The sequence below is a fragment of the Alexandromys fortis genome, unplaced genomic scaffold, assembly GCF_014885135.2.
Source record: "Alexandromys fortis isolate MF-2015 unplaced genomic scaffold, M_Fortis_MF-2015_v1.1 scaffold_58, whole genome shotgun sequence".
Classification (NCBI taxonomy): Eukaryota; Metazoa; Chordata; class Mammalia; order Rodentia; family Cricetidae; genus Alexandromys; species Alexandromys fortis.
In genome coordinates this window covers 9061836-9089656 of record NW_026067940.1, presented here as the reverse complement: position 1 = coordinate 9089656, position 27821 = coordinate 9061836, and the positions used below count along the sequence as shown (strand labels likewise).

Below are 27821 nucleotides of genomic sequence, written 5' to 3'. Positions count from 1 at the left end.
AAAGTATCATTCTGAGGTTTCCTGGAGACACCATCACCATTTTCAGACTGAGATCGAGGTAAGAACCAGTGGCTGGCTGCTTTGCTTTTCTGGTCTCCAGGTTGAACCCCAATATCTGTCTCTGAGTTTCTGTTAATCGTGTTTCAGTAGGTAATAGATAATAGGTAAACTGATATGAACATAAAATACGTAACACTTCCTGTATTATATATCATAACCTCTTTCCCCAACTTGAATGTGACACTATAAGTAAATAATTGTGGATCATGTACACATTAGTCTGTGTATTACATAGTCTGGATATTTCATATGCATGCTTATATATACTAATTCTATGTGTGATAGTCTCTACTATTTACTGCACATATACCACAGTTTATATTTGTTTCTACTATTATATTAAGCTATAAAACATATAAGTTATATAACAGTAACAAATTATAAGTTAATAATTATATGATGCAAAATGTGATGTGGCATATTTAGTGTAGTGAAATATTATACACAAATATATGTAGGCCATCAAGTATAATTTTATGCAAGAATAATGATTTGCTAATACTAAAGACTGTTTGAGAAGTGCAGCAGAGAGTACCTCTGTCCTTCTCAGTGTTCTCACAGCCAGCACATACTAAAGCATGTCAAGGGAAACATTTTAAAATTTGATCTTGACCCTTAAAATCTCAGTCATATTCATTGACATCAAAAGAAATCATGACAACCAGTGATGACCCAATGAAAATAGCTCCAGATCCATGTACTAGATGACCCAGATGGCAACATTCCAACCATTCCATTAGTCTCCCAAAATGTTAGTACATATATTCCATATTCTGTGCACTTAGGACTCTTAGAATATACTTATGTTGGAATTTATTGAAGCTTCAATATTCTAAAACAATTAATTCAAATTCTACTTAGAGTATTAGTTTTGGCATCACCATTATTTAATAGTCACATAGAATTAAACACAGGTGTGTGGAAAAATTTAAAAAGATTCTATCTTAAACTCTTAAAACTGCACACACACACACACACGCACACACACACACACACACACCTTATCTCCTTTTCAAATGGAAAGGAAAACATTCAAGGCATAGAACCAAATTTAGAACAAAGTTAAACCAGAGTTATTGGCCATATTAATTTGCCCAAACATACATATTACCTTAGTTAAATAATTAATTATATTACACAAACTATCCCAAGCCAAAGAGCACTAAGTTCTTTTTATTTTTCCAGTTATTCTTATGAATATGAATGGATATGCTAGATATTCATCTAAGTTGAAGATTCTAAATCTAGCTAGGATCACTATGCAGTAAAGTGTGGATGGTGTGTGTGTGTGTGTTAATTTTCTTTTTGAGAAATGAAAATCTAGCATTGTCACTATGCTTGTTACACACCTTCTCCAGGATTTCCCTTCTATATAATCTCTGGTTCAAGTTTAGAGTTTGAGTTTGGTGATGACAGATTCTAGGAACCAAATTTAACTGGAGGTATATGGGGGGATGACTAACACACTCATACAAATACACACACACACACACACACACACACACACATGCTCCAAGTTACCTTATAACAAAAGGATAATACCCCTTCCAAATATCATAAGCTATCAAATAAAAATCTTAGTGGCAAATATGGGTTACCTCTTTTCAATTTATTTATCAGTGCAGTGGCATAGCCCTCCCCCACAATATTATGGGATATTACCATTGCTATATCAATTACTCTCCAGAACTTCCTGAAAAGATCCGATTGCTGAAGACACTATGAGACACTATGTACGTGATACATGGAGAAATCAAGCTGATACCTAGGTAAGGACTTTATCCCTGCTAGACAGCTTTTCATAGGGCAGGAAGATGATATGTGTGGTACTGGAGAAAACATTCAGCTATCTTGCCTGACTTTTAACCCTGAGAGCTACCAATATGACTGGCCTGACAAGATGTACACACTGGTGTATTAGTGGCATACATGTTATGGAAGTAAACAACCACTTTATTATTGGAGTTAAAGGTTCCTCTACAAGGCAGAATTCATGTCTCATATGATTAACTAGGCTCAAAACCTGATCCTGGCTAGATCGTAGGACCTTAGGGAATATACTACTAATATTGTGCTAAACCGATACAATAACAATAAACTACCCCATACATTTGTACCCTTATACATACAGATAGTGTTTCTCTAACTCCTTATCAGAGAACCTTCTTTTTTCCCTGTTTTGAAAATTGATTTTTATTCAACTCTACATTTTTCTCTGATTCCTTCCCTGCCTCTTCCCTCCTCTTGAACACTCTCCCAAGGTCCCCATGCTCACAATTTACTCAGGAGATTTTGTCTTTTTCTACTACTTATGTAGATTAGATCTATGTATGTCTCTCTTAGGGTCCTCATTGTTGTCTAGGTTCTCTAGGAATGTGATTTGTGGGCTGATTTTCTTTACTTTATGTTTAACAAACACATATGAGTGAGTACATGTGATAATTGTCCTTCTGGGTCTGAGTTACCTCACTCAAAATGATGTTTTCTAGATCCATTTTCCTGTAAAATTCAAGATGTTATTTTTTTCTGCTGTGTAGTACTCCATTGTGTAAATGTACCATATTTTCCTTATCCATTCTTCAGTCAAGGGACATTTAAGTTTTTCCAGGTTCTGGCTATGACAAACAATGCTGCTCTGAACATAGTTGAACACATGTCCTTGTAGCACAATTGAGCATCCTTTGTGGGAAGAGGGGGTAAGTTGTCTCTTTTAACCTGAAAACTCCACAGATTCTCATTCTCTACATGTTGACCCATTTGGGTTCTCTGTCTTAACAAACACCTAGTGCAAAAAGAAAGAATGGCTAAGATCAAAAACACCAATGACAACTTATGCTGGAGAGGTTGTGGGGTAAAGCTTGGGGATTATCTTGGAAAAGATAGCAAAATGTTATAAAAACAAGAGAGAGTGGATGTCTGTAGGAAAACAGTACTTGCCAGACATGACACCATTGTTGCAAACATGAACACATAGAAGATGTGACTGCATACAGAAGACTTGCACATCAAGCCAGACCAAATCCCAGCATGGATGAGAGGAAGGGCTCACAAAGTTCTATACTAGCTCCAGGAGCCATTGCCACTTGATGATGACTGGAGGAAAGATAACCATTTTCTTTAGGCATGTGACCGCTGAGGTGGTTTCTCTCCATGCATGAACAGTCAATGTGGAATCAGTGGCCTTAAAAAACATGAAGCTGAGAGGGAAAAGTAGTGAGGATATAGTTAAAGAATTGGAAGAGAGGGGATGGTATCTGGATTTGATCAAAACACATTATATACATATGGAATTTTCAATGATAAAGTAATTATAAAAAGAATATAAACTTGCATAACTATCTGTAGGGTAGTATACAATAAATGTAAATGAGTCAAAGATCATACCTTGGATAGAGAGTAAAGAGATGTGGACATTTTTACATAAATTTTCTTATGCACTTTGGTAAAACTCAAACTAAGCAGGCCAAATCAATTCTGAAAATTAGCAAATCTAACTTCTAGAGGAAGGGGTAGCTCATGAGGAAAATGTGCCCTGTAGGTTTTTACCCTGAGCAAGATGATAATGTTGGACAGTCAAATACCATTACCAAAGCATCAAACTGACAGATCACATGGCTCTGACTAAGCCTGCACAGGTACTTTGGAAACATGCATCATATTCTCTAGCTTTCTCTCACTCCCTGCAATAGTCTTTTTACTGTCTTGCTTCCATTTACAATGTACTTATACAATATATGAGTTTGGTAGGGTGGAGAATGCTCACAGATTCTCAATGGCTTCGCCAGTGGAAGGGGACCTATTAATTCTGATGTAATCATTGCAAATGATCCTTTTAAACATTTATCTATAACAATAGTTATTAGAAGTAAACTTATTTGTTGAGGTTTTCTGGATGCCGTAGAGCTTGCAAGAGGTCAGAGGGAGGCTGATGTCAAGATGTTGGCCACACTTACTCTCTGCTTTAATTTCCTAATCTTTGCAAACTAACTTTTGAGAAACTAGAGACGCTGTTTTTAGATTTTTAAATATTTCTTTTATAAAAGAGTAAAGGCAATTTTTGTGAATACAGGCCTAGGAAAGTATGCATTCTTTAAATAGGTTTTTAGATTACACTGTGAGACAGAGCTAGAAGTGCATAAAGACGGTGAAATTCTATTTGCAGTGTCAGTGTTTCAATATTTTATGAAATTAACAAAGCTTTATTGTATTTTCTGCCTGAGTACTCAATTGAATAAAAGCCATAATAAATAAGAATTCAAAGGCAGGATTTTGTGAGGGGGAAAAGTAAATTAGAAACAGTAATATAATCACACTCATATATAGTTTATGAACTTCATGCATTCTGTATTTGAAAGTTTGTCAAGATAGGCTGGGGTTTTAAAATATAGATTAACATTGAAAGTTTTAATATTTTCTCTGTTTACATACTTATTTCTTCACACACATAGTTATAAAAAATTCTGCCGAAAGCAGTTTGTAAGAAATTTTCTTCCATTATAACAGCTGAATAGTGCAGAGAATTGGAGAGTGTTTCTTAGGTTAGAAGAACAATATTGCTTTTTCTAACTTTGGGGCTTATTTTTTATTTTCAGACTCTTTTTCCATTTCCATTTATACATATCAGTTTTGAAGAATGAACCAAAATTATTTTTGACAGACTTGAGATTTTAGAAAAAGCAATAATGAGAAAAACGAAGCAGATTTCCCTTTACACTTTGCTAAAATTTCATAGGTATGAAATGATGGGAACTTCACTCGTAGCCTGGCAGCAAACTGCACACAATTGCTTCTGAGTTGGACACAGTGCCCCATGATACCCAGATGTCCGGGGATGAGCTTGGCATGTCAGCAGGATCTTTGAGTTAGCTTAGCTTTGCCTGCATGCTCAAAATGGGTCACTGATTAAACTTTAATAGTTTGTGAAGTTTCAAAGGGAAAAGTACAGTTTTCTAAGCTTGGCTGAGATTTACAACTAGCATAGGAAAGGCACACTATGCCAGACTGCCAACCTCAGGGTTCTAATTTCCTGGGTATTCATTCCCTCTTTGCTCCATCTTTCGACCATGAGCAGTCCCCTACTGGAACCTTCCCAGAGGGATACATGGTGTGAATTGAACACTTATGAAAATTTTAATGTTTTCTGTCTCGACATTTTTGATTATTTAAATAAGAGTCCTTTCTGAAAATACGTCCTTTAGACATGGCCCTTCTGCCATCCAGTGTTTTCTTTCAGCACTAGTTCCTAGGAAATGTATATCGATGTAATACCACCACAGACAAAATTAGAATCCTGGACCAGCAAAGCAAGCAGCCAAAGCCAGCACACAATCAAGTAGAACGGTGCTTCGGCGAGCTTTGCACATGTTTGCACACGCACCTGTATTGCTCACCATACTCTAGCCTCAGTCCTTCTCCTTTATGTAAGAAGTATTTTCACAGTCCCGCTTGTAGTTACAATAAACTTAGGCAAAGTCTAAAGGCTGTGGGGAAGTCTGGGGGACATATCACCACCATTGCCACCATTATCACCACCAATGCATGTGAAATACTTGCTAATTAGTACTTTAAGCTCTCTTCATTTAATCTTCATATAACTACAGTGATATAGTAATCATCCACCGATTTAAATGCTGAAGCCAGCATTAGAAAGAGGACATAGCTTGTCCAAGACGCACAATGAGTAAAGGCAATCTAAAGCCAGGCCCACCTGCCTTAAAAACTATAGTTTTGTCAATGATGGTAGCACTTGGATATACTGATGTTGTCAAATTTACTCATTTAACATTTTCTTGTCTGGACTTGTGTTATGCATGTTCAAAGAGATGTCTCAGATGCTAAACCATCTTTTTAGCTTGATCATACTGATTCCGATTTAGGCAGTTTTGGTTAAATACTTACCATGGGCCTGGTGCTGCTCTCACTGGTAGCGATTCAGAAGTTTGTGTGATGCACTTTCTCTTCTGTCAAAGCTAGTGCTATAGAAATTTTATATGTTATATGACTTTATGTTTGGGTCAGAAGTTTGCTCCAGTTTAGAAAGTAAACACCTTTAAACAAATAATGCAGTAAGTACTAGTCTATTAATCTAGAGCAGTGGTTCTCAACCTTCTTAGTGCTGCAACCCTTTAATACAGTTCCTCATGTCGCGGTGACTCCCCAACCGTAAAATTATCTTATTGCTACTTCATAACTATAATTTCGTTACTGTTATGGATCATAATGCAAATATATGTTAGGCAACATATCTGATATGTGATCCCCAAAAGGGTTGCAACCCACATCTTGAGCAGAATTAGAAAATTACTTATTTAAGCCAGTGAGTAAGTTAGAATGAGATGAATGACCAGAGATGTCTAATGTTCCTAAATTGTCTCTAATGAAACCAGGCCTTACAGGCAATAACTGTCAGCATACTTACTAATGTTATAATTAAGAACCTGACTTCTTAAGTAACACAGACATCCAATAGAATAATATTTACCTCCTGAAATAAGAACAGGTTTCTTTGTTCTTGGTGCAGAGGGGAAAAAGGAGTATGCAGGCTTCATATGTCTGTGTTCTTTATCTACCCTTCCTTCAAGCACGCCATCTGAGCTAAATGTCACTGTTGTGAAATGGAGTCAGAAATAAGGGGATGAGTTGTTCTGAAACATTTGTTCCTTTTATTTTCAAATATCTCACCATGTATCTTATTTATATATTAAACTTAATCTCTATTTTTCTGAATTGTTTGACATTGGCTAGGATATTAATCACATCAAATTGAGTGATTGCAATGATTAACTTTGGGAGATGGACAAATGAGTTATTGCAATTTAGAATTCTTTCGATAGGAAATAGCAACATGATCAGTTTTAATATAATGGGGAAAACCCTATCCTACTTAAATCATTACAGGAGAAATTCTCAGCCTTCCACCACGTGGAACTGATTGCAGAGTGAGAGCATGGCTACCCCTGCAGACAGCCGTTTGTTACTGTGTTACTGCTTGTGATGTGTGGTTTTGTCATTGTGTATTCAATATATATTCTTTTGCCATTCCACTTTCCAATTATCATCTGCTTAGTCTCTATTTTATGTTGTTATTTTTGCATCTGTCTTATTTCATTAACAACTGAACCAAAGTTTTTTAAAGCATGACTCTCCTTAAGCTGTTTGAACCTGAGCTCTTACAGGCAGTGAAGCAGGCTGAGCGTTAGTATGGGTACGTGCCCTCTAGGCTATGATATTATGATCTATGTCTGATATAGTTTTACAAATAAAACTGGAAAAGACAGTATGCTTTCATTATTTTAGGGTCTTTAGTGGGTTCCCAATATTTTCTTGAGAGAGTTATTATCCTGTTTATCTTTAACTGACAAACTGGCAAACTAACCCGAAAAGAGAATTAAAAAGATCAGATTGCCCCAGGGCCATGTCTTTGGGAGATTGTCTTTATTATTAGTTGATTCAGATGAGCTCAGCTCACTGTGGGTGGTACCATTCCCTGAGCAGGTTGTTCCAGGCTAGCTAAGTGTGAGACCTCAAGGAAGCCAAAAAGCAACATTCCTTCATGATTTTTGCTGTGTTTCCTCAACTGTGAGTGAGTTCCCTGTCACTGGACCCCTGCCATAGCCTACATAATTGAATAGGAACCATTTAATAGCCAGAGGACTAAATATGGAAAATTTATCAGGAGTGCTTTTGAAAGAGGAACATGAAGCATTATTGCTACCCAAACGTTACTAAGTCAGTGAAATTGCCTGTTTTTGTTGCTCTATTGCAATAGTGTTCATAAGAAGGACTTTTTGATGCTAATAAACTGCAATTCATCATTCATTCTTGATGTGTGGTATATAAATCCATCATCTGTGAATAACATGGTTTCTGGGATAGTGGGCATGCAATAGGTATGTGATTCATCCTGTTGAATAAATTTGACTTTGTTTTATTTATTTATTTATTAAAGATTTCTGTCTCTTCCCCACCTCCGCCTCCCCTTTCCCTCCCCCTCCCCGAATGAAGTCCCCCTCCCTCGTCAGCCCAAATGAGCATCCAAACTGCCTAGGCTCCCACAAAACCAATAGGTGCAGTAGGATCAAAAACCCATTGCCATTGTTCTTGGGGTCTCAGTAGTCCTCATTGTCTGCTATGTTCAGTGAGACCAGTTTTAAACCAGGTTTTTTCAGACCCAGGCCAGCTGGCCTTGGTGAGTTCCCGATAGAACATCCCCATTGTCTGCTTTCCAGAGTGGTTGCACATGTTTGTTTGTTTGTTTTTCTTCAAATTAGTGAATTCTTATAGTAACCATAGACCAAAGAGTATTCAATTATGGAGTAAGTATTCTTGCCTCAAAATTTTTCTGCAAAATAATAATAATGATGATGGTGGTGGTGGTAATCTGACTAACAACTCAAGAAAAAGCAACCCAATCTTGTTCTTCCGGAACTTTATTCAAAGACAATCGTCTTGGAGGGCTAGGAATATAAGTGTACTGGAATGAAAACATCCTATTACTTTGAGCATGTTACCAACATGATTATATTTTAAATAATAATGTTATTATGTTGTATTAAGCTTCCATCCTGGGGTTTTTTTTACTTCAAATATTGGATCCTTATACCAACCCAAGAGTATAAGTTTATGAAATAAATTCTCTTGTCTCAAAGTCTATCTGTAAAACCTATCTTTATGGACCAATAAGAATATTGAGGCACAGCAAAGTTAAATAAAATCATCAAATAATTGGCAGGTGGGGGGCACTTTATGACAGGAAATCTGACTCCAGAGTCACTGCAATATCCTACCTGTCAGGTAGTTTGGGAGTTAGAAACTTGACCTAAAGGGAGCTGGGATGAACACAATACTTTAAAAGTATTAGAAATAGACAAATACATTTTCTTTCACTGCCTGTTTTGTGCTTTATCCAATGTTCATTGAAACCCACTATGTAACTGACATTGCAAGTCTATTGTCAGAAGACAAATCCTTTATACAGGCATGGTAGTCTACATTCAATGAATACTACACAGTGTCATTAAAACAGAAAGCAGTTTTCATTTCATACTATCACTGCCTTTATGATGCTGGGCTCTTAGCTGTTATATGAGTAATTTTTGATCATGGGGAAAAATTAGTTTTAGCAACACATGTAAAGGCTGGTGTTAGCTTCATACCCGCACAATATGGAGAACACTTTCCAGATCAGATTATTAAATTCTAGTTCCTGTTATATATATTTCAATGCTTTTTAAAACAGAACAGAATTGTATAGTATTCTGGGAAGATGACTTAGCCATTAACGTTCTTGTCATCAAACATCAGGATCTGAGTTCAGATCCCTAGAGCCTACAAACAACTCTGAGCATGGTGGCACACACCTACGATCTTAGCACTGTGACTATGGTAACAGAGGGATGCGTAAAGGTTTTTGGTCACCCAGACATCTAAATCAGAAGTCTCTGGGGTCAGTGAAAGACCCTGACTCAAAAAATGTTTAGAGTGATCAGGGCAGTCACCCAGGGTCAATATTTGCCTCCATACTCACTTAGACACATATGTATTCATGTTTGTATTCATGAACACATACACATGATATACACAACATATATTCACTCTCTCTCTCTACACACACACACACACACACACACACACACACACACCTTACTATTTTGAAAATGTGTTTTTATAAAATAGCCTCACACATCCCAGAAATAATCCAAATTTGAAAAGTCTGATGAAACAGACACTTCAAGATAAAACCTTTATTTTATAGAAAATAGTTTCAAGAAAATGAAAAGAAAAACCATAGACTCATAATACATTTGAAAACCATTATTTAACCGAGGGTGTTATCTAGAATGGTTGGAGAACTTTCATAAAACAATAAAAACAAGCAGACAAATTAGAACTGTAAGTCAAACTGAAAGGTCCTTCCCCAAACAAAGTGTTCTGATGGAAGAGGAGTACATGCAAAAATATCTAAGATCATTAGCCATTAGAGACGTGTAATTACAATACAGTATACTGTCACTGTGTACCAACAACACGGCATCAGGTCAAATAGTAAGTACTGCTGTAGGCGAAGAAAAACTAGGCTTCCCACCCATCTCCTCATGGCAAGGCAAAGTGTCACAAGGCTTTGGAACAATTTGCCAGTCCCTTATAAATCTACACTCACCATTTCCCCTTCTTAATTGTTTACCCAAGGGACACAAAATTTATATTCATGCCAAAACCTGTTCGGCAACTTTATTCATAATCTTAGAAACCTGAATCTAACCCAGATGTCTTTTAGGAGGGAAGCAGGTAAACAAAATACACTACATCCTCATAAAGCAGCCAGCACCACTCAGCAGCCAAAGGGATGAATTATTGATAGGGGTGCATAGTGGATGAACCCATATGCACTTGGCTAAGCACAAGAAATAGACCCTCAAGGATGTAGGCTGCATAATTTTATTTGCATGACATTCTTGGGGCACTAGGAAAACGAAAGGGACAGAAAACAGATCAATTATCGCCAAGGGTTAGGAATGGGAAGGGAACAGAGCTTGTGTATGTGGGAGGTTGGAGGAGGGAGAGAAAGAGAGGCAGAGACAGAGATGGGGAGACACAGAGAGAGAGATAAACACAGAGAGAGAGAGAGAGAGAGAGAGAGAGAGAGAGAGAGCAAGAGAGAGACAGAATACATGAGTGTGTGTGTGTGTGTGTGTGTGTGTGTGTGTGTGTGTTGACAGAATTGCTTATATCATGGTCTATGCCAGAGATGGTACACTTTCTAAAACATATCAGATTTGAACAATACAAAAATTGAATTTATGTTTGGCAATCCAAAAAGTTATGGGTGACTATAAATAAAAGAGTAAAAGCAAAATTGCAATTCCTTTCTAGGATAATCTTCTTGAAATTCATACCCCTTGCCTTTATTTCCTCATTTTTAGAATATTCATAGGAAAGCATTCAATGGTGTGGTCAGGAACGCTCTTAGCCATTGGTGTTATTTAGAGAAATTGAAAACCTCTTAATTGTGCAATTAAATTGTGATCCATTCCCCATGTATGGGCACTTAATTATGTTCCTGAAGGTTAATTACAGAGGGATGGCTATTCATCACCGACATGCTATCAGCGAACTCTATTGACTTGTCCGGTCTAACTTAAAAGTATTGATTTTCCAGTATTAGGAAAGAAAATTCCAGGCAACCGGAGTGCTTTCCGAAGGTAAACCTGTTATGGAAGCTAGTCTAAGTTTTTCCATACAGCTTACTAATTAGCTATTACTCATGCTTTCAAAATAATTGCAATTCTCCTGGAAGTTTCCCACCCAGGATAAAATTGTGATGAATATCTTCGCCCAGATCATTTTTGTCTTTGGAATGCCCATTTTTCTCATTTTCACCCATAATAAAAAGTCACATTATATATGAATTGTACTTTGCAATTTTCCAGGAATTACTTCATATTAGCTTTTGATCTCTCACCGGCCCCAGGAACATAACTGGGGATGACAGTCAGTCTCTCTCTGAATTTACTGCACACACTTAGGGCCTGAAGAGATTTAAATTTTCAAGGTCACATTTTGGTGGATGTCAAAGACAATCTGACCAGATGTCCTTCCTGTATATTAAACGGCAGGTGTTTGCAATCCCAGAACTTGAGAGGTAGAGACAGGAGAATCAGAAGTTCAATGTTATCCTCAGCTGCAAAATGCATTTGAGGCCTGCTTGAGTTCCATGAGACCTTATCTCAAAAACTGAACTCACACACTTACAGAAAAAAAAAATAACAAAATATATACTTTTTTACTTTATATTGCACTGCTTATTTTTGATTTACATTTTAATTAAAATAATAATTGTACCACTTCCCCTTTTTCTTCAGAATTCGTTTGTTTCAATGCTTCCCTTTTGAAGGCAGATATTGTGTTATAGAAGATGATTATTTGTTTTCTTGTTCTTCTTACTTATGTGTCTTAAATTGTTCAGTTTAAAAATAAAACAAAACTCCTGAGAAACATGACTTCCACATCAAACAAGTATCATGAGACCCTATTTTCTATGTCCTTTTCTGTGCCCTGTGGACAATATAATCCCCATGTTAAAACATACCTTGTTTCTAGAAAAGGTGGGGTATTTTTTGTTTTATTAAGAAAGGACATCACTATATAACCCACAGAAGCCTAGTGCTCCTTTTGTAGCCCACACGGGCCTGGAAATCAAGATCCTTTTTGTACTAGAGCAACAGAGTTTTACCACAATGCCTGAAGCAAGTTAACAGTTTTTATGCTTTAACTTCAAACAGGTTTCTAGTCAGTGAACAAAAATGGAATTCTGACCCTTATCTCAGATATAAAAATACAGAAAAAGCTTATGTGTGTGTGTGTGTGTGTGTGTGTGTGTGTGTGTGTGTGTGCATATATGCACTTGACTTATGGAGATCATTCAAACATGAAGAGAGAAGGCTGTAGCTCCTGGGATGTTAGCATAAGCCAGGCACTGTGTTGTCTGGTTTCCTGTATCAGGAGAGAGTAGCCGTGGGAAGATACAGAGAAAACACAAAGTGCTTCCTGCCATTCTGTATGTAGAATGCATGGTAAGGAAATATGAGCACAAAGGTAGGAATGGCTAATATAAAAGCCAGGACACAGAATTTAGTCACAAAACAGGCATGTACTGACAGCTGGTCTCCCCTCCCCATGTGATGTGAGCTCCAAACCCCTTCAGGCTGACTGGTCAGGAAACAAGAACTTGCTTAGTGTTGGGTGTAACTGTATATCAAGGGTGTGGACCAGAAATCTGACAGTGATGAGAACCCAAGACCACAGCCATGGCTGCAGGTGTGCTTCCCACCCAAACAAGGAAGTTAGATTTCATAGAACTAGCTCATTTAGAGGTCCTATAAGATTCTCCAAAAAGCACAACATTGACACAATATACATTTCTTTGATACTACAAGAGATCAAAAGAAATAGGGATTTTTTTTTGTAATCTGCATTTCCTCCAAAACGAGCTGATTTGACCCATGGTGCTAAGTGACGCTGGATGGACACCCACTCACTTGAATCCTACTGCACCACACTGGGAACTGGGAGCTCAATGGTACCACTGTAATTTTCAACATTTTACACACACATACAGAAACAGTGTGCGTTTCCTCATAGAATTTGTGAGCAGACCCAAGGAAAAAGAGGTTTCAGCGCTGGGTCATCATTTTATGTGTTGTGTGACTCTTTTGGAACAACTGTAGTTTACTCCTTAATCCTAGATTCTGTCCCCAGACTTTAGCAGTTCCTCTCACCTCAAGCCAAACTGATACAGCATCTATGTGGACAGTGCTTACAGTGCACTGACTCCCACTTGCCTTAGCTGGTGGATCCAGAAGACAGTCACAGACTGTGTCCAAAAGAAAAGAGAAGTTATGAGAACCAAAGCAGAGATCATGGACTGTTGCAGAGAGGCTGCTGTTGGTTCCCGGCTGCTCAGCCCCAAAATAACCAGACAAGAACTATATTATTTAAATCACTACTTGGCTCATTAGCTCTAGCTTCTTATTGGCTAACTCTTACATCTTAATTTAACCCATCTCCATTAATCTGTGCATCACCACGAGGTCGTGGCCTACCAGCAAAGTTTCAGCACATCTGTCTCCCACAGCAGCTCCATGGCTTCTCCCTGACTCTGCCTGCTTTCTCCCAGCATTCAGTTTAGTTTTTCCTACCTAGCTCTGTTCCCCTATAGCTCTGCTAGAGGCCCAAAGCGGTTTCTTTATTCATTAATGGTAATCACAGCATAGAGAGGGGAATCCCACATAATGAAAGACAGTAGAATGTCCTAACTCAGATGTGAACTTCAGAGCTTGGTTTCTCAGATTCCAACCCCGCTCTATTATTGAACTTCCATTTCCCCTTGTACAGTTATTTAACTTGTCCAAAAATAGAAGTTATCATCTGCAAAGTGAGCATAGCAAAGGTAGAACTGTTGTGAACTCTGACGATCTGTTGTTATTACCTTTAAATTATCTGGACAGGCATGGCATGGGTGGGCGATGGGTGGGTATAGGCGGGTATGTGAACAGGACTGCATTTTCAAAAGACACTTCCCTGAAGCTGGAGTTACAGGTGGTTGTAAGTCATCTACTTAGGATACTAAAAACTACGAACAGTTTCGTTCCTCTGCGAGAGCTGTGCAGGCCTGTAACAGCTCTCCTTCTGTTTAAATGCATGTGATATGCAGTTTACTGGCATCTACTAAGCACCATGCTTGTATTTCCTTTTATTAAGTCATCAGGGGACATCTGATTATTCTGTTATGCTGGGGGTTTTCTACATGATCAAAGTGTTGGCTGCTGTCTTGATAATACTGTAAGCATCAGGACTGGGAACTGCTCAGGTAGAAGGGCTTCTGAAGGGCATCTTGCCTGCTTCAGTGTTCAGCTTTAGCCATTCCTGGCTTTCATAAATACACTCACCTTGAAAATACCTTTTCTTCATCTACTACCATTTCTTACCTGCAGTGCTATTATTTTAACATGTCTTTTGGGATATCTTCTGGATTCATTTCAAACTTAGTTTTCCCTTTCTCCTTCTACTCTCAGTGATTAGTGCTTCATTGTTTTTCAGTTGGCAAACATGCTTATATCCTCATATATTTTCCAACAGCTTGTGTACTATCTTTTGCATCATACATTGTACTGTTTTGTTGACTCGCTGTATTTTCCAAGTGGGCTCTGCTTTACCCTTCTACCTCTCAATTTTGCTTTCTTTTCTATTGGCTTACCTTTTCTACTTTTGAAATCATTGTTCAGTCCATCTAATGTCACTTAGACCAGCTAATCAAAGTATCTCCTTTGTTGGGCCAAGTCTCTCTTGTATTCCTTTAACTAGTGGCCTGACAATAATTTCTCCAGACTCCCTTCCCCATGACTTGTTGTAAGCTGAAAGAATGTAAAGAAAAGGACACTGGCAGAAGGTGACCCAGTAGACAACACATCAGAATGGACAACACTATAGCCTGTAACATCTGACAGGTCTGATTACAGGCTTAACTTAGACACTAGGTGCAAAATTTTAAAAATCAAGTTTTTAAACTTCTTATATGCTTTAGGTATAGCAATAGTGCTAACCAAACCAATGTTGCTAATGTGGCCAGTCAATAAAGGTCTACTGGTAATAAGAATGACTAGTTTAGCCCACAACTTCCCTAAATGTTAAATCGATTGCTATCTCCACACAACTATTGACACTGTCATCATTATTACTATTACTTTTACCATAACACCATGAAATTGCTTTGTTTCTCTCTATGCACACATAAATTAGTACACATGTATATGTTCACTTCTGAAATAAGGAAGCAGAAGCAGCAATCCTATTGCTGATGATATTAGAATACCACAAATAAGATCTACTTCCCCCTTGAGCTTTGGCTCCATATTTTATTGCATTGAAATATAAACGTTTCTTTATCTGACTAACATCATGGTTTATAAGTGGCCAGAGGCAGCTTGATTTTTGGGAGACAATATTTTGTTTTAAAATATGGAATTAAATACAGATGTATTCCACTTAATTTGTTCTAGAAAGTCTGCTGATAGCGTGCTCCATTGTTGGCAAGCATTTAGTCAGCATTAATTGGCATTCTTTTCTGAGATTTAAATAGGTCATAAAATTTTTATGACATGTAGAGCATTTTTGATAATGACTTCAATATTTTCTATAGATGGCACAATAGTTTACAAGTAGAAACATCAATAAAATAGCTAGCGAGCATCATTTCTGGGATAGTAAAGTAGCTCAAAGTTGACATGATAACCAAGTGCCTGACTGTGTTTCAAATCATACTGCATATTTTATGTGAATATTTCATGTTCTTTTTCTTTTCTTTTATTACTTTGAATACTTGTAATCTCGGTTGCAAAACTAAGAATCCTATGTTGTGTTGTTTACTTTTTCATTATTATAAAAACGGGGTAATAGAAACATGACACATGTATTTGAATAGATGATATGTGCATGTTAAATATATTCATCTGATAGAAAAATAATCTGTCTCTGGTAACTAGTCTAATGTTTAGTTTAGAGTAGTTTCTTGTTTGGTGGCCACAAAGAACTATCAGTAATCTATTTGCAGTTTATCCTTAGGTAGTATATACACTGGAACTAGAAAAAATAAAAATTCTTAAATAATAGCTAATGCTGAAGTCAGGCATGGTTGTGGATATCTATAACACAAGCTACTCAGGAAACTGAGACAGGGGGATCCCAAGTTAGAATCCAGCCTGTGGAATTTAGCAACAATCTGTGCCCAAATAATAAATAACATCAAAATAAGTAAGCAACGCCATTCAATGGCACTGTACTGATAAACAGATGTATGTTATAATAGGTTGCTTGTTGGTTCCCGGCTATTGAGCCCAATAATAATCACACAGAAACTGTATTAATTAAATCACTGCTTGGCCAATTGCTTAAGCATATTGTCAGCTAGCTCTTATATCTAGAATTAACCCATCTCCATTATTTTACATTTTACCATGAGGTTTGTGGCCCACTGGCAAGGTTCCAACATCTGGCTCCAGCGGGGCTACATGGCTTCTCTTTTACTCTGCTACCTTTCTCCCAGCATTCAGTTTAGGTTTTTTTTTTCCTACCTCTATTCTCTGCACAGGCTCAAAACACTTTCTTTATTCATTAATGGTAATCACAGCATACAGAGGGAAATCCCACCTCCCCTCCCCTTTTTGGCTTAAATAAAAGGAAGGTTTTTAACTTTAACATAGTAAAATTACATATAACAAAACAGGTATCAAGCAAGAATTACAGTTACAATATTTTATCTACTTTATCTTTTATCATATCTAAGGAAAACTATAACTATATTCTCCAACTTCATCAAAGACTCAAGAAGGATACAATATTATCAAGTAAACAGGAAGTGCACTGCAAGCAACTGCTAAAACTCTAGAATTGACAGAGACATCTCACTACCTGGACACTCACCCAAAGTTCTTCTGTATTATTGTGGTATCCATCTTCAGCCTACAGGCCCATAGTATCCAGCAGACTTTTTTGGCAGTTTGACAGTAACTTTTTTCTGTGTTCTGAAGAATGTCTGGCAGACTCATGAAGCTGGAACCCCGAAGGACCATCTCACATTTAGACAAGTTCAACAGTCATCTTTCTCTGGGTCCTGCATATCTAGTTCATCAAGCAGTCCAGTCAAGAGCAGTTTCTTGCTCAAATGGCTAAAAAACTCCATAAGGAGCCTCTTCAGTGCCCATTTTCCTCTTGAAATAAGTGGTGCTTCCAGGAGAAGATGTGTCTCTTTGTTATAAAAAGTCCTAAGTTATTAAGACATTTTAAATGCCATATTCTATAGTCTTTGGAAGGTTTGAAGAATCCCTATCCATCTGAAATACATCTCTGTACATCTAGAAAATCTAACATAACTACAATCTTGACTATCATAGATGACTCTCTATTTACCTATATTTCTGAATTATACATTACATTTTTAAATGAGTTGCACAAACACAACACCTTAATCAAGAGCAGAAATACATATAATAAAACTGACCTTAAATTTATATCAATAAACCAGGATCCATACCAATGCAAATTTCTATAGCATACCCCCTTTAAATGTAAACAAATATTTATAGACAATATTTGGGAATTTGAGTGTTGTTCTCTAGACTACTTCCTGCTGATTTGTATGCTGTTAATCATGTCTTTCATGATGTATCCTGTGTACTAGGTTCATCTCAGTCAGCAGTTGGGTGGAGTAATTTTTTGGAAGTGTTCATTGCAATCTTTCAATGGATCTTGGTGCATCAAACTACATTATCCTAGAATGAACTAACAGGTTCTCATCCTCTGTGGAAACAAAAGAAGAACCTCTTTTCCAAAGCAACATATTCTTGAACCCAAATTTTGAAGACAAGATACCTTTAAAGTATATATTGTTGGTTTAGCTTAGAAGCCCATGCAATGAAATATCTCCCTGCACTTAGCTCCTTCACAGTCAAACATATTTAAGTAAACAAAATAATAGACATAATCCAGACTCTCTGTGTATATTCCATCTTTATGTGGTGAGGTGGGAGTCCCCTCTGTGTGCTGTGATTACCATTAATGAAAAAAGAAACTACTTTGGACCTATAGCAAGGCAGAACTTAGGTGGGTAGGGAAAGCTAGGTTGAATGCTGTTATGAAGGAGGGCAGAGTCAGGGAGATGCCAGGGAGCTACGACGAGAGTCATACATGCCGAAACTTTGCCAGTAAGCCACTGCCATGTGACCATACACAGATTAATAGAGATGGGTTAAATTAAGATATAAGAGTTAGCCAATAAGAAACTAGAGCTAATTGACCAAGCAGTGTTTTAATGATATAGTTTCTATGTGGTTATATCAAGGCTGAGCAGCTGGGAACCAACAAGCCTCCTCTTACAACAGATTAGTAAGTCTACTGCGAAGTACCAGGATAGTCTTGTTCTGCATTGATCCCAGGGATTTTGTTGAAGGCTGGAATGAATTTTGTATTCTCCTTGAAAGATGAATTTAATTGTATTCTTACATACCTCTGTTTTATTTTGACATTAAATTATCAGATCTTATGAATACTTACCATTAATGGGTTAGCTTCTCTTCCATAAGTTCCTGTGTTTTCCACACATGCTTTGAGTTAGTTGGACTCACCAATCCATCTGACAGACAATAAATAAGAAAGCCTGTATGCTTTCTCTCTACGGCTTAATATGCATAATTGGATCATGAGCACACAGACCTATGTGTGGGTGAGGTTTTTAGGCTGAGATGTTGTAATGGGATTTTGGAGGGTTTATTAGTTCATTATATCAACAAAGTGGGTTAGACGATTATAAATATCTCTGTCAATCATGTGAGCCTACAGAGACACTGATTTGTACCCAGTAGAAAGGAAAAGCTAGTGTATTCCATGATTACAATGTAAAAGTTGAGATCTGCTGAACAAAAATACCCTTAATCTATTGCTGTGAATGTGTATGAGTGTGCATGTGTGTGTGTGTGTTTATGTGTGTTATGTGTGTGTGTGTGTGTTAAGCATTTTGCAAATAACAGCTGGTAAGGGTCTTCCTATACAAAACCTTCCTTGGGTTCTACTATGTTTTATTTGTGTTATCTAAGTAATCCATCATCCTTGGGCTATCCTCAAAAGGTGATGTTCTTATTTCATTATTACAATGAGATAACAGAAAGTAAAGGGAGTTATGTGGTCCTCTTGAGAGCAGAATTGTTGCTGGTAGCTACAATTCTTTTTCCATACTCACCTGATTGGGACACATTCCTGTGAGAATACTTTGTGTAACTTTTCTTTAGTGAGATTTCTTATGTGAAAAGACAGTGAGATTTTCAGGGACTGCTTATGCCTATCTGTTTGGTTTCCTTAAAGCCACTCTGATCTGTTTGTCCATAGACCTTCATTAGCCTGCAAGGGCAATCTATCAGAATGTTGCTGGGTGTTTTGTCTTTGCATGGCATCAGTAATAACTATATCAGTTCACAAGATAATTTTGTTTTGGAAAGTGTTTGAGAACCTGAAGTGAATGCTGAGAGTCATGAATGTGTAAAGCTTAGAGAGGAGATAAAAATCTGGGTCCTGTAAGGTGAGCATCCAAACTGCCTAGGCTCCCACAAAGCCAGTTCGTGCAGTAGGATCAAAAACCCATTGCCATTGTTCTTGAGTTCTCAGTAGTCCTCATTGTCCACTATGTTCAGCGAGTCTGGTTTTATTCCAGGCTTTTTCAGATCCAGGCCAGCTGGCCTTGGATGGAGGTGGGTGGTCCTTGGACTTCCCACAGGGCAGGGAAACTTGATTGCTCTTTGGGCTAATGAGGGAGGAGGACTTGACTGGGGGAGGGGGAGGGAAATGGGATGCAGTGGCGGGGAAGAGTCAGTAATCTTTAATAAATAAATAAAGAAAAAAAATCTGGGTCCTGAGAAGGTTGAACAAAAGGGAGCGCAAAGAAGGTAGGTAAGTAAGAAGATGTGCACACATTTTTGTTATCCATTAGAACACAATGGCAGATAACTGTCCCAGTGTGGGGGTTATCATCTCAGGGGTGATTAGCATTGTCTTCTTCTACATAACTATATGACTTAAGGGGTGCTCCCCTTTCCTGAGGCATCCTCCCCTCATTGTCAATAATCTTAATCTACCTCTGCTTCATGCTAAAGACATATCACGACACTGATTAATTCCAACAGGTTCTCTGTCATGAATCCCGACAGTGTTTTCTGTCTGCATCATTTATTCACTGCTTACTTTTGGACAAGTTTAATTTCGCATGTCTGTAGCTCACCTGCATCATGAACGTGAGCTCTGGGGAGGTTCATTACTCTGAGCCTGTGTTTCTATTTCATTGAAGTCACTGTTCATAATTTCCACCCCTTTAATTATAGCCAATTTCATAATTCTTTAATATTAGATTTTCTTAAAGCATAGTATTTTTCAAAAAAGATGTTATTTGTTTTAGAGAGACATTTTTAAAAGGAGAATGTGTGGCCATTGATGTGCTGTTGTGGTAAAGCACTACATCCCATTTATTTCCTGGGAAATTTCTGATGTCGGCTCTCATTGTCAATATTCTGTAATGCCGTCAGTTCTAACCGCACTGGCCATGTTTAACCCAGTACCTCTCAATGCACCTTGGGCCCCTTCCACTCTTCCTAAGATTTCTGTCTCTCTCCTCCCTGGAAATGCTCTGTGCAGACCGTTACTTTAGAATGCTTTGTGTTAAGATTATGCTAATCACATTCACAAGAGTGGGAATTAAATTTTGATTAGCTGTAGTTTGTGTCCCCCCCACTCGGCCTGCTGGCTTCCACGTGTGGGAATGAGGTGCCCCTAGATGACTTCCTATGTGAGCGTGGAGGGGGTGGGTTCACTCTGTGGACTCAACCTGAAAATAGATTGAGAATGAAAGGAGAGTGATTGGAGCTGAGCTTTCGGCTTGATTATCTGCTGGAATCTCTATTACTTCTCATAATATGCTTGAAAAATTTTATTTGTACCTCAAGGGCAATGAGCCTGGCCTCATTTACAAATATGAATGCAGATATTCACCACACACTGTCTTCTCCTCGAGGCAGGCTTCCTGTCAGCGTGTCTTATTTACTTCCTCGGAAGAGAATATCCATCTCTAGGGGATTAGACATAGCATATATAATGTGATAATGGAAGCTCGGGAATCGGGGGTTTAGCCCTGATTCCCATTGCTCCAGGGGTAACCATGAGCCAGGTTTGGACTCTGACCCTCGGACTCCTTCTCAGTGAACTGAGATAGAGCATTCTGACACACTGCCCCATGAGCTTCTCCTAAGGGTTCTCATACAAATGCATGATATATGTAAAATGTGCACCCTGCACCAAGGCAGTATTTGGTAAATACTCATGTCCTTGGGGGCTATTTTTGTCTGTCAGACTCACAACAGGACACTTCCAAACTGTGAAGTCATTCGGACAAAACTGTTTGTCTCCTAAGCTTTCGTTCCATGTTTTATGTTATTATTTCAAATAATAAATGGCGCCTCTTCTCTTGGTGTCCTCTGATTATGAGGAGACTCTGAATGGATGGGGGGAGGAGAAAATTATTATATCTTAGGAATTTGTCATAATGATAAATAAAGAGACTGAAAGTGTTTTTTCCCCCTCAAGAAACCATTGTTATCTTTTGAGATACGAAAAGTAACTTAGAATGATCCCATTATTCTGACCATCAGCTTGGTGTTACACACTGTCCTGCCTTGTTTTAAAACTTACAAAAATTGTAGTAGGATATGATAGCAAAGGATTGTAAATAGTATTTAGAAATGGATACTAAAGACTTTTTGTCAATAGCAAAATTGGTAATCTTTGATATTTGGCATGTTTTATACTGTGACTTTAAGTACAACTATTATTTATTTGGAAGTCCATTGGATTATCATCAAATGTGGTGAAATAGATTTCAACTTTTGTCAACATAGTGTGTAATTTCAGCCACTGGCCTCTGCACTATAATTAGATTATTTATTCCAGCACAAAGAAGAAAAATCATTTGATAATCTTACTAGATATTAGGTATTTAAGGAAAAAGCACCGGGACGAGAATAGGATGATGAAATTGTCCTTTATGGGGTAGATTATGATGGCTGACATCAATTGTGATGTTCGGAGCACCCTGGCCTCCACTGTGGAGATGAATGAAGGCTTGTTCCATAGAGCTGCCATTAACATGTCAGTCATACTTAGCTCTAGTCATCCGTGGCTAAATTGTTCTTAGAAGAAGCCAACACTGTCCCCGTGAAGAATGACAAATGAGAATTTGGCTATACTGTCTACCATTTTAAATATCATGTTACTTCTTGGCAGATTTTCCTTGATAGAAACATTATGGATAGCTGAAGGTGCATCCATATTTCTACTCCATGGTCTGGACACCTGCTGACGGTTTCCAAGACAAAGTAGGATAATGGAGAAAGCAATGGACCAATGAATTCCCCGGTTTGACCTCGCTTTCATGACTAAGCAATTGTCTCTAACTGTTTGGTTCCAGGAGAAGAAGTATCAGGGAGTCTCTGCCCAGTGCCTCCTCCTCCTGAACGCATGGCTTGTGATATCCCCTGCCGAATGGACTGCGTGGTGAGTGAGTGGACGGCTTGGTCATCTTGCTCCCAATCCTGTGCCAATAAAAACGCAGACGGCAAACAAACCAGGTCACGGTCTCTCCTGGCTTTGGCTGGAGAAGGTGAGTGACAGATTCAGTACCTGGACTGGAAGTTTTGTTATTGAATAAGAATCTGCAACATTCTTGTCATGCATGTAGATAAACTTAGATGATATCTCTGCTCTTCAAATGGGCATTAACCATTTCATTTCCAGACCTGCATTCTTTTCTGTGAGCCCTCTATTTTATCTATGCTGGGCTCACCTTTCCACAGAAACTGCTTCAGTCCAAACTTTCAAATGTCCCAGTCTAATAATTTAGTTGCTCTTTTTATTCCACTGTTTAGAGAAGGGAACAAAATATAGTCATACATTCAGGCTTGGGTGTCTTATACAACTGGGAACACAATTGGATCCATCCGGTATAAAGAGTTCCAAAGGAGGAAATGGGAGACCTGGTTTTCCCTTCAAGAACTGCCAATAACACCTGGAAGGCACTTACCAGTGCCCTGGTTTCCTTTTCTAGAGTACCTTGCGCGAGGGGCCAAGGAGAGAACATGAAAGAATGAAAATAGCTTTGAAGGAAGTAAAAGATGATAGAGGAACATGAACAGTAACTGCAGAACAAATTAAAGGAGCAGCCATTCCCATCATTCCCAGCAATGGACTCTGTCCCCAGACACACATGTCATTCCTTTCATGTCCTACCTCTGCCTCCTCAGTCTTTGGTGTCATTAGAGCAGCAGAAGAGTGGGCCCCAGCTGTGAGGAACATCTTAGACAGGATTTCAGTACTGTGATCACGAGAAATAGGGCAAGGGTAATAGGAAAGAGAATTTTGTTATCTCCAAGTTCAACTGCTTTCATATATCCTGGCTTTGATATTTCTAGAATGAAGGGTGAAAGATTAGTATTAGAATAAAAATAACAAAATTGAGGCTGTGCATCTGAGCCATTTGTCCCACTGAATAAAACATTGTGGTGTGGACGAGCAGGGAGAGATCAATACTTCAGAGACACACCGCTCTTTACACCGGAATTAAAATGTAAAAGAGTAATTAGTAATGAAGTTTGGTTATCTGATTCAGCCAAGGGTTTAAAGGTGAACATCTGCCTGGTCTCCCTGCCAGGGCATAGTGGGTTGTCAGAATGATTTCAGGGTTTAAGCTGAGCTTTCTCTTGCCAGATTTTAATACATGCCTCTGGATTTCTCAACTCGCAGTGAAATGCTTCGTGGAGGATGGGTACTTCCCAAGTGGTACTCTGAGAAACATAGCATCGTTCCTAAGAAAGGGAATTACATATAGTGTGTGTCTGACATAATATCACTCCACGGTCATAGCCTTGTCTGTGTCACTGATTCACGTGCAGACAGCATAGATTTGACATAGTGTCACTTCAAGGTTGTTGGCTAGTTTATCTCATTGATTAACTTGGGCAAACAAAATAATATCCAAGAAAAGCTGATTTCTTTGTAGTTCATTTCATAGATGTGGGTGCCATAGGTAGATAGCAGACCAAATTAATTTTATATTCTGCTGAACATGGACCTGCTGCCTGTAAATTGAGGGATAAGAATGTACCACTATCCTTCGGTTATGGTTCAGGACATAGATTCCTGATCATAGGGTTAAAATGATCCAGTAGGTTAGGTCTTTAGGTCACAGAAAAAAAAAAGAAACAAAAGCATGAATGACTTCATCATAATTAATGTTTTCTTTATCGTTTCCAATTTTTCCAGGTGGAAAACCCTGTCCTAGTAGTCAGGAACTCCAAGAGCACCGCCTATGCAATGACCATTCCTGTACCCAGCTCTACTGGGAGACATCTGCCTGGGCTCCCTGCTCTGAAAACACTCTTGTGACAGCTCTCAATGTGACCATTGGTTGGAATGGAGAAGCAACATGTGGGGTGGGCATTCAGACACGGAGAGTCTTCTGTATCAAGAGTCATGTGGGCCAAGTCATGACCAAAAGGTATCTCCAGGCTTCTGCGGAAAGTGTATATGATCATTTTATAATTGGGTACTTTTAGTAGAAAGGGATTATCAAACAAATGATAGGCCTAGATTTGTGCTAGAGTAACAAGAACTTTTATTGTTCTTTGAAAAATCTTTATTGTTTATTTTATTTTATTCATGCGTACATGTGTGCCCAAACACATGTACAGGTGTCTACAAGGGCCCGAGGAAGGCATCAGATCTCCTGGAGTGGGGGTTATGGTGGTTGTGGGCATCCTATTTGAGTTCTGGGAAGCAAACTCTGGTTCTATGGAAGAGCAGCATATCCTCTTATCCATTGAGCCATCTCTCCAGACCCCATTCTCCTTACTCCACCATCCAAGATTAACTTCAAAGTTGAGCATATTCGGTAATATATACGAGAAGTGCACTTACAACGCATGTGTTAGCAAAAAGCTAAATCATCTCCACAAACTTGAAATAAATTTGAGCAATTAAACACATTTTCTGGGGCTGACCTCTGTATCTTTGGCTCTTCTCAAATCTTACAGAGATTAGGTAAGCCTGGAACCTGGTCTGTACTCTGAATGGTAATGTTTATCATTATTCAGACTCCCAGGTTTTTCCTACCACAGAAATTTTGCTCTGCTTAATTTTGCTTCTAAGTAGAATATAGTTTTGAGCTTTTTGCATCCTCTGCAAAGAAGGTATACATTTTCTAAAGGTAAGAGTGATATATTGTCATGGGAACTGGGACACAGATTTTTAAAACCTTGTGACGAAATATTTCAAGGGATGCTAAGAAAGAAGAAATTGGCTAGAGAACTCCAGTGGGAGAGTTTCATCTCTGTCTCTAGCTATCGCTCTGATGATAGAAAGAATTTAAGGTTCTTTGCTATGTTCAGAGATGTGGTGGCTCACCTATCCTCAGAAATTCCCTTGTAACTGTGTTCAAAGACCCTGCTCTGCCCATAGGAGTGTTGAGTCACCAAAGTGTGCTGGCAGAAGCTTTGGTATATTGACATCAGCTTGGCAATTTGGTGTTCCCCTAGGAAATAGGAATTTTCAGTCTAGCAAGAACCTCCTTTCTCAATTCTCAAAGAGCATGGACTTAGGTGCTTTAGGCAAGTGGGAGAGAACAAAACTGATGCTCAGAGAAATGCCGGAACATTCGCAACACAGACGTAAGCAGCGTTCCACCCAGCCCTCTTCACTGTCTACTAATGTAGGCAAATTTATTTGCCCATCTGACAGGTTCAGGGTGGTGTATGCCCAGCGTGGCAACCCAAACACGTGAGCCACGAGAACTAGCTTTTACCCTCCGCACCACAGCGAAGGGCTGTGCCAACCCACACTGCGGCCGAAGGTGTATGAGGAAACTACAGAAGCTCAAGTTAAGGGAACAAAACTGTCTAAAAGAGTCCTGACAGGATATATGTGGCCCCCCACTGGCACCCACGGAACATTAGAATAAAGATAAAATTAAGAATAGAGCTAAAGAATGGGATAACCCCAACACTGCATATGGTAATTTTGCTTGTTATTATAAAGAGGAATTTTAATAGGTTTGTAGTCTTATCTCGCTTCCATAAGTTTTCAGCTTTGCGCTACCGCTTAAAAAATCCACTTGATGTTGAGGTAATTTTTTCCTATTTTTTTTTGGCAAAAGGACAATAGAAAAGAGACTCGCATCTACTAAGTAAGTTATTACCACACACTAAGTAAAGTACTACAGAACAAGAAAAGTTGAGCTTATGTTAAACAGCCTTCATTCTCCTCTCATATCTCATAATTACTCTGGATAGCGGCTTATTATAAATGTGTCTGAACACACTACTGTGTTAAAATGATAACAGTTCTAGCTAGCACTGCTGTCAGCTAGACACAATATAAAGTCGCTTGAGCAGGGAATCTTGATTCAGGGGTTTTCTAGATCAGATTGGCCTGTGGGCATGTCTCTTGGGGTTCTTCTTAATTGATATGGGTGACCCACCCACTGTGGGCAGCACCATTCCCTCAGCTGATGGCCTTGAGTTGGATAAGAAACCAGCTAAGCATCAGTCTGAGAGTGATCTGTCAAAGAGTGTTCTTCCATGGTTTTTTCAAATGTTTCCTTGAGTTCCTGCCCTAATTCCCCTCAGTGATGGGCATGGAAATGAGAACCTAATAAATCCTTAGCCCCACTAAGTTGCTTTTGCTTTTGGTTCAGTGTTTTATCATAGTAACAGAGATGAGACACTAATATAAAGATGTTTTGTGATTAAAATAAATTATAGCACTAAAATAATTCATAAAGGAGTATGCAATATATATTATGACACATGACATATATATATGCACACACACACACACATATATATATATATATATATGACACTACAAAATATTAGTTCAATGAACAACTTCCAGTTTTGCTACGGTTTTTCAGGCCAAAAATCACTTTGACGTATGTCTTACATAACAAGCACACACACAGAGTGGGAGGATTGTTAATGCTAATTACTTTATGCACTGTTAACAAAGCTGTGAAACTAACGATGACATTTCATTCTTACTGTATGTCTCTAAACCATCCTGCTACACACAAGCAGGCTACACTGACTTTAGTAAGTTTACTTCATTAAACTTCGTAAGGTCAATCACGTAAAGTGAAATAAGAAGGTGATGCTCCAGTGGAATGCCCTGTGAGATTGCCAGCAGTAGAAAGAGTGCTTTGCTCTGCCCTTTCCAAACACACACACACACACACACACACACACACACACACTTGTTCTTTTTAATGCGGTAGCCCATGTCAGCGCAGATGGATCCTCTGTTCCCTTGCAAACTCCTTGGCGTGGAATGGGAGATAGAGACAAAAGGAGGAATGAATGATCTTCCCTGAGGAACAATTGTGGGATAGAGAATGAACGCACTAAAGCTATGTATGTGTTTTGTTCCTAACTCCCTCCACCAAGAGACAAAAAGTTTCTCTCCTCACATTGCTGAGTCTGAGTTTGGCTTGCATGTGATTGTATAGGTGAGAATGTTACCATTGTATGAGTAATAAAACTGATCATATCAGAAAATGAGAACCAGCTGGAAGCAGAAGTCATAGCTCACATGGGTATTTTTGGGGTTTTGTTTCATTATTCAAT

The 27821-nt window shown here is 38.4% G+C and overlaps 1 protein-coding gene across 1 annotated transcript in view; it reads left to right on the top strand.

The window, feature by feature from the left end:
* Thsd7b (thrombospondin type 1 domain containing 7B) overlaps positions 1–27821 on the top strand; it is an 863852-nt gene that overhangs the window by 458481 nt on the left and 377550 nt on the right. The window contains exons 8-9 of the mRNA XM_050147880.1: positions 22616–22807; positions 24466–24700. Of these exons, the coding sequence (XP_050003837.1) occupies positions 22616–22807; positions 24466–24700 (427 nt within the window). The remainder of the gene's footprint in view (positions 1–22615; positions 22808–24465; positions 24701–27821) is intronic.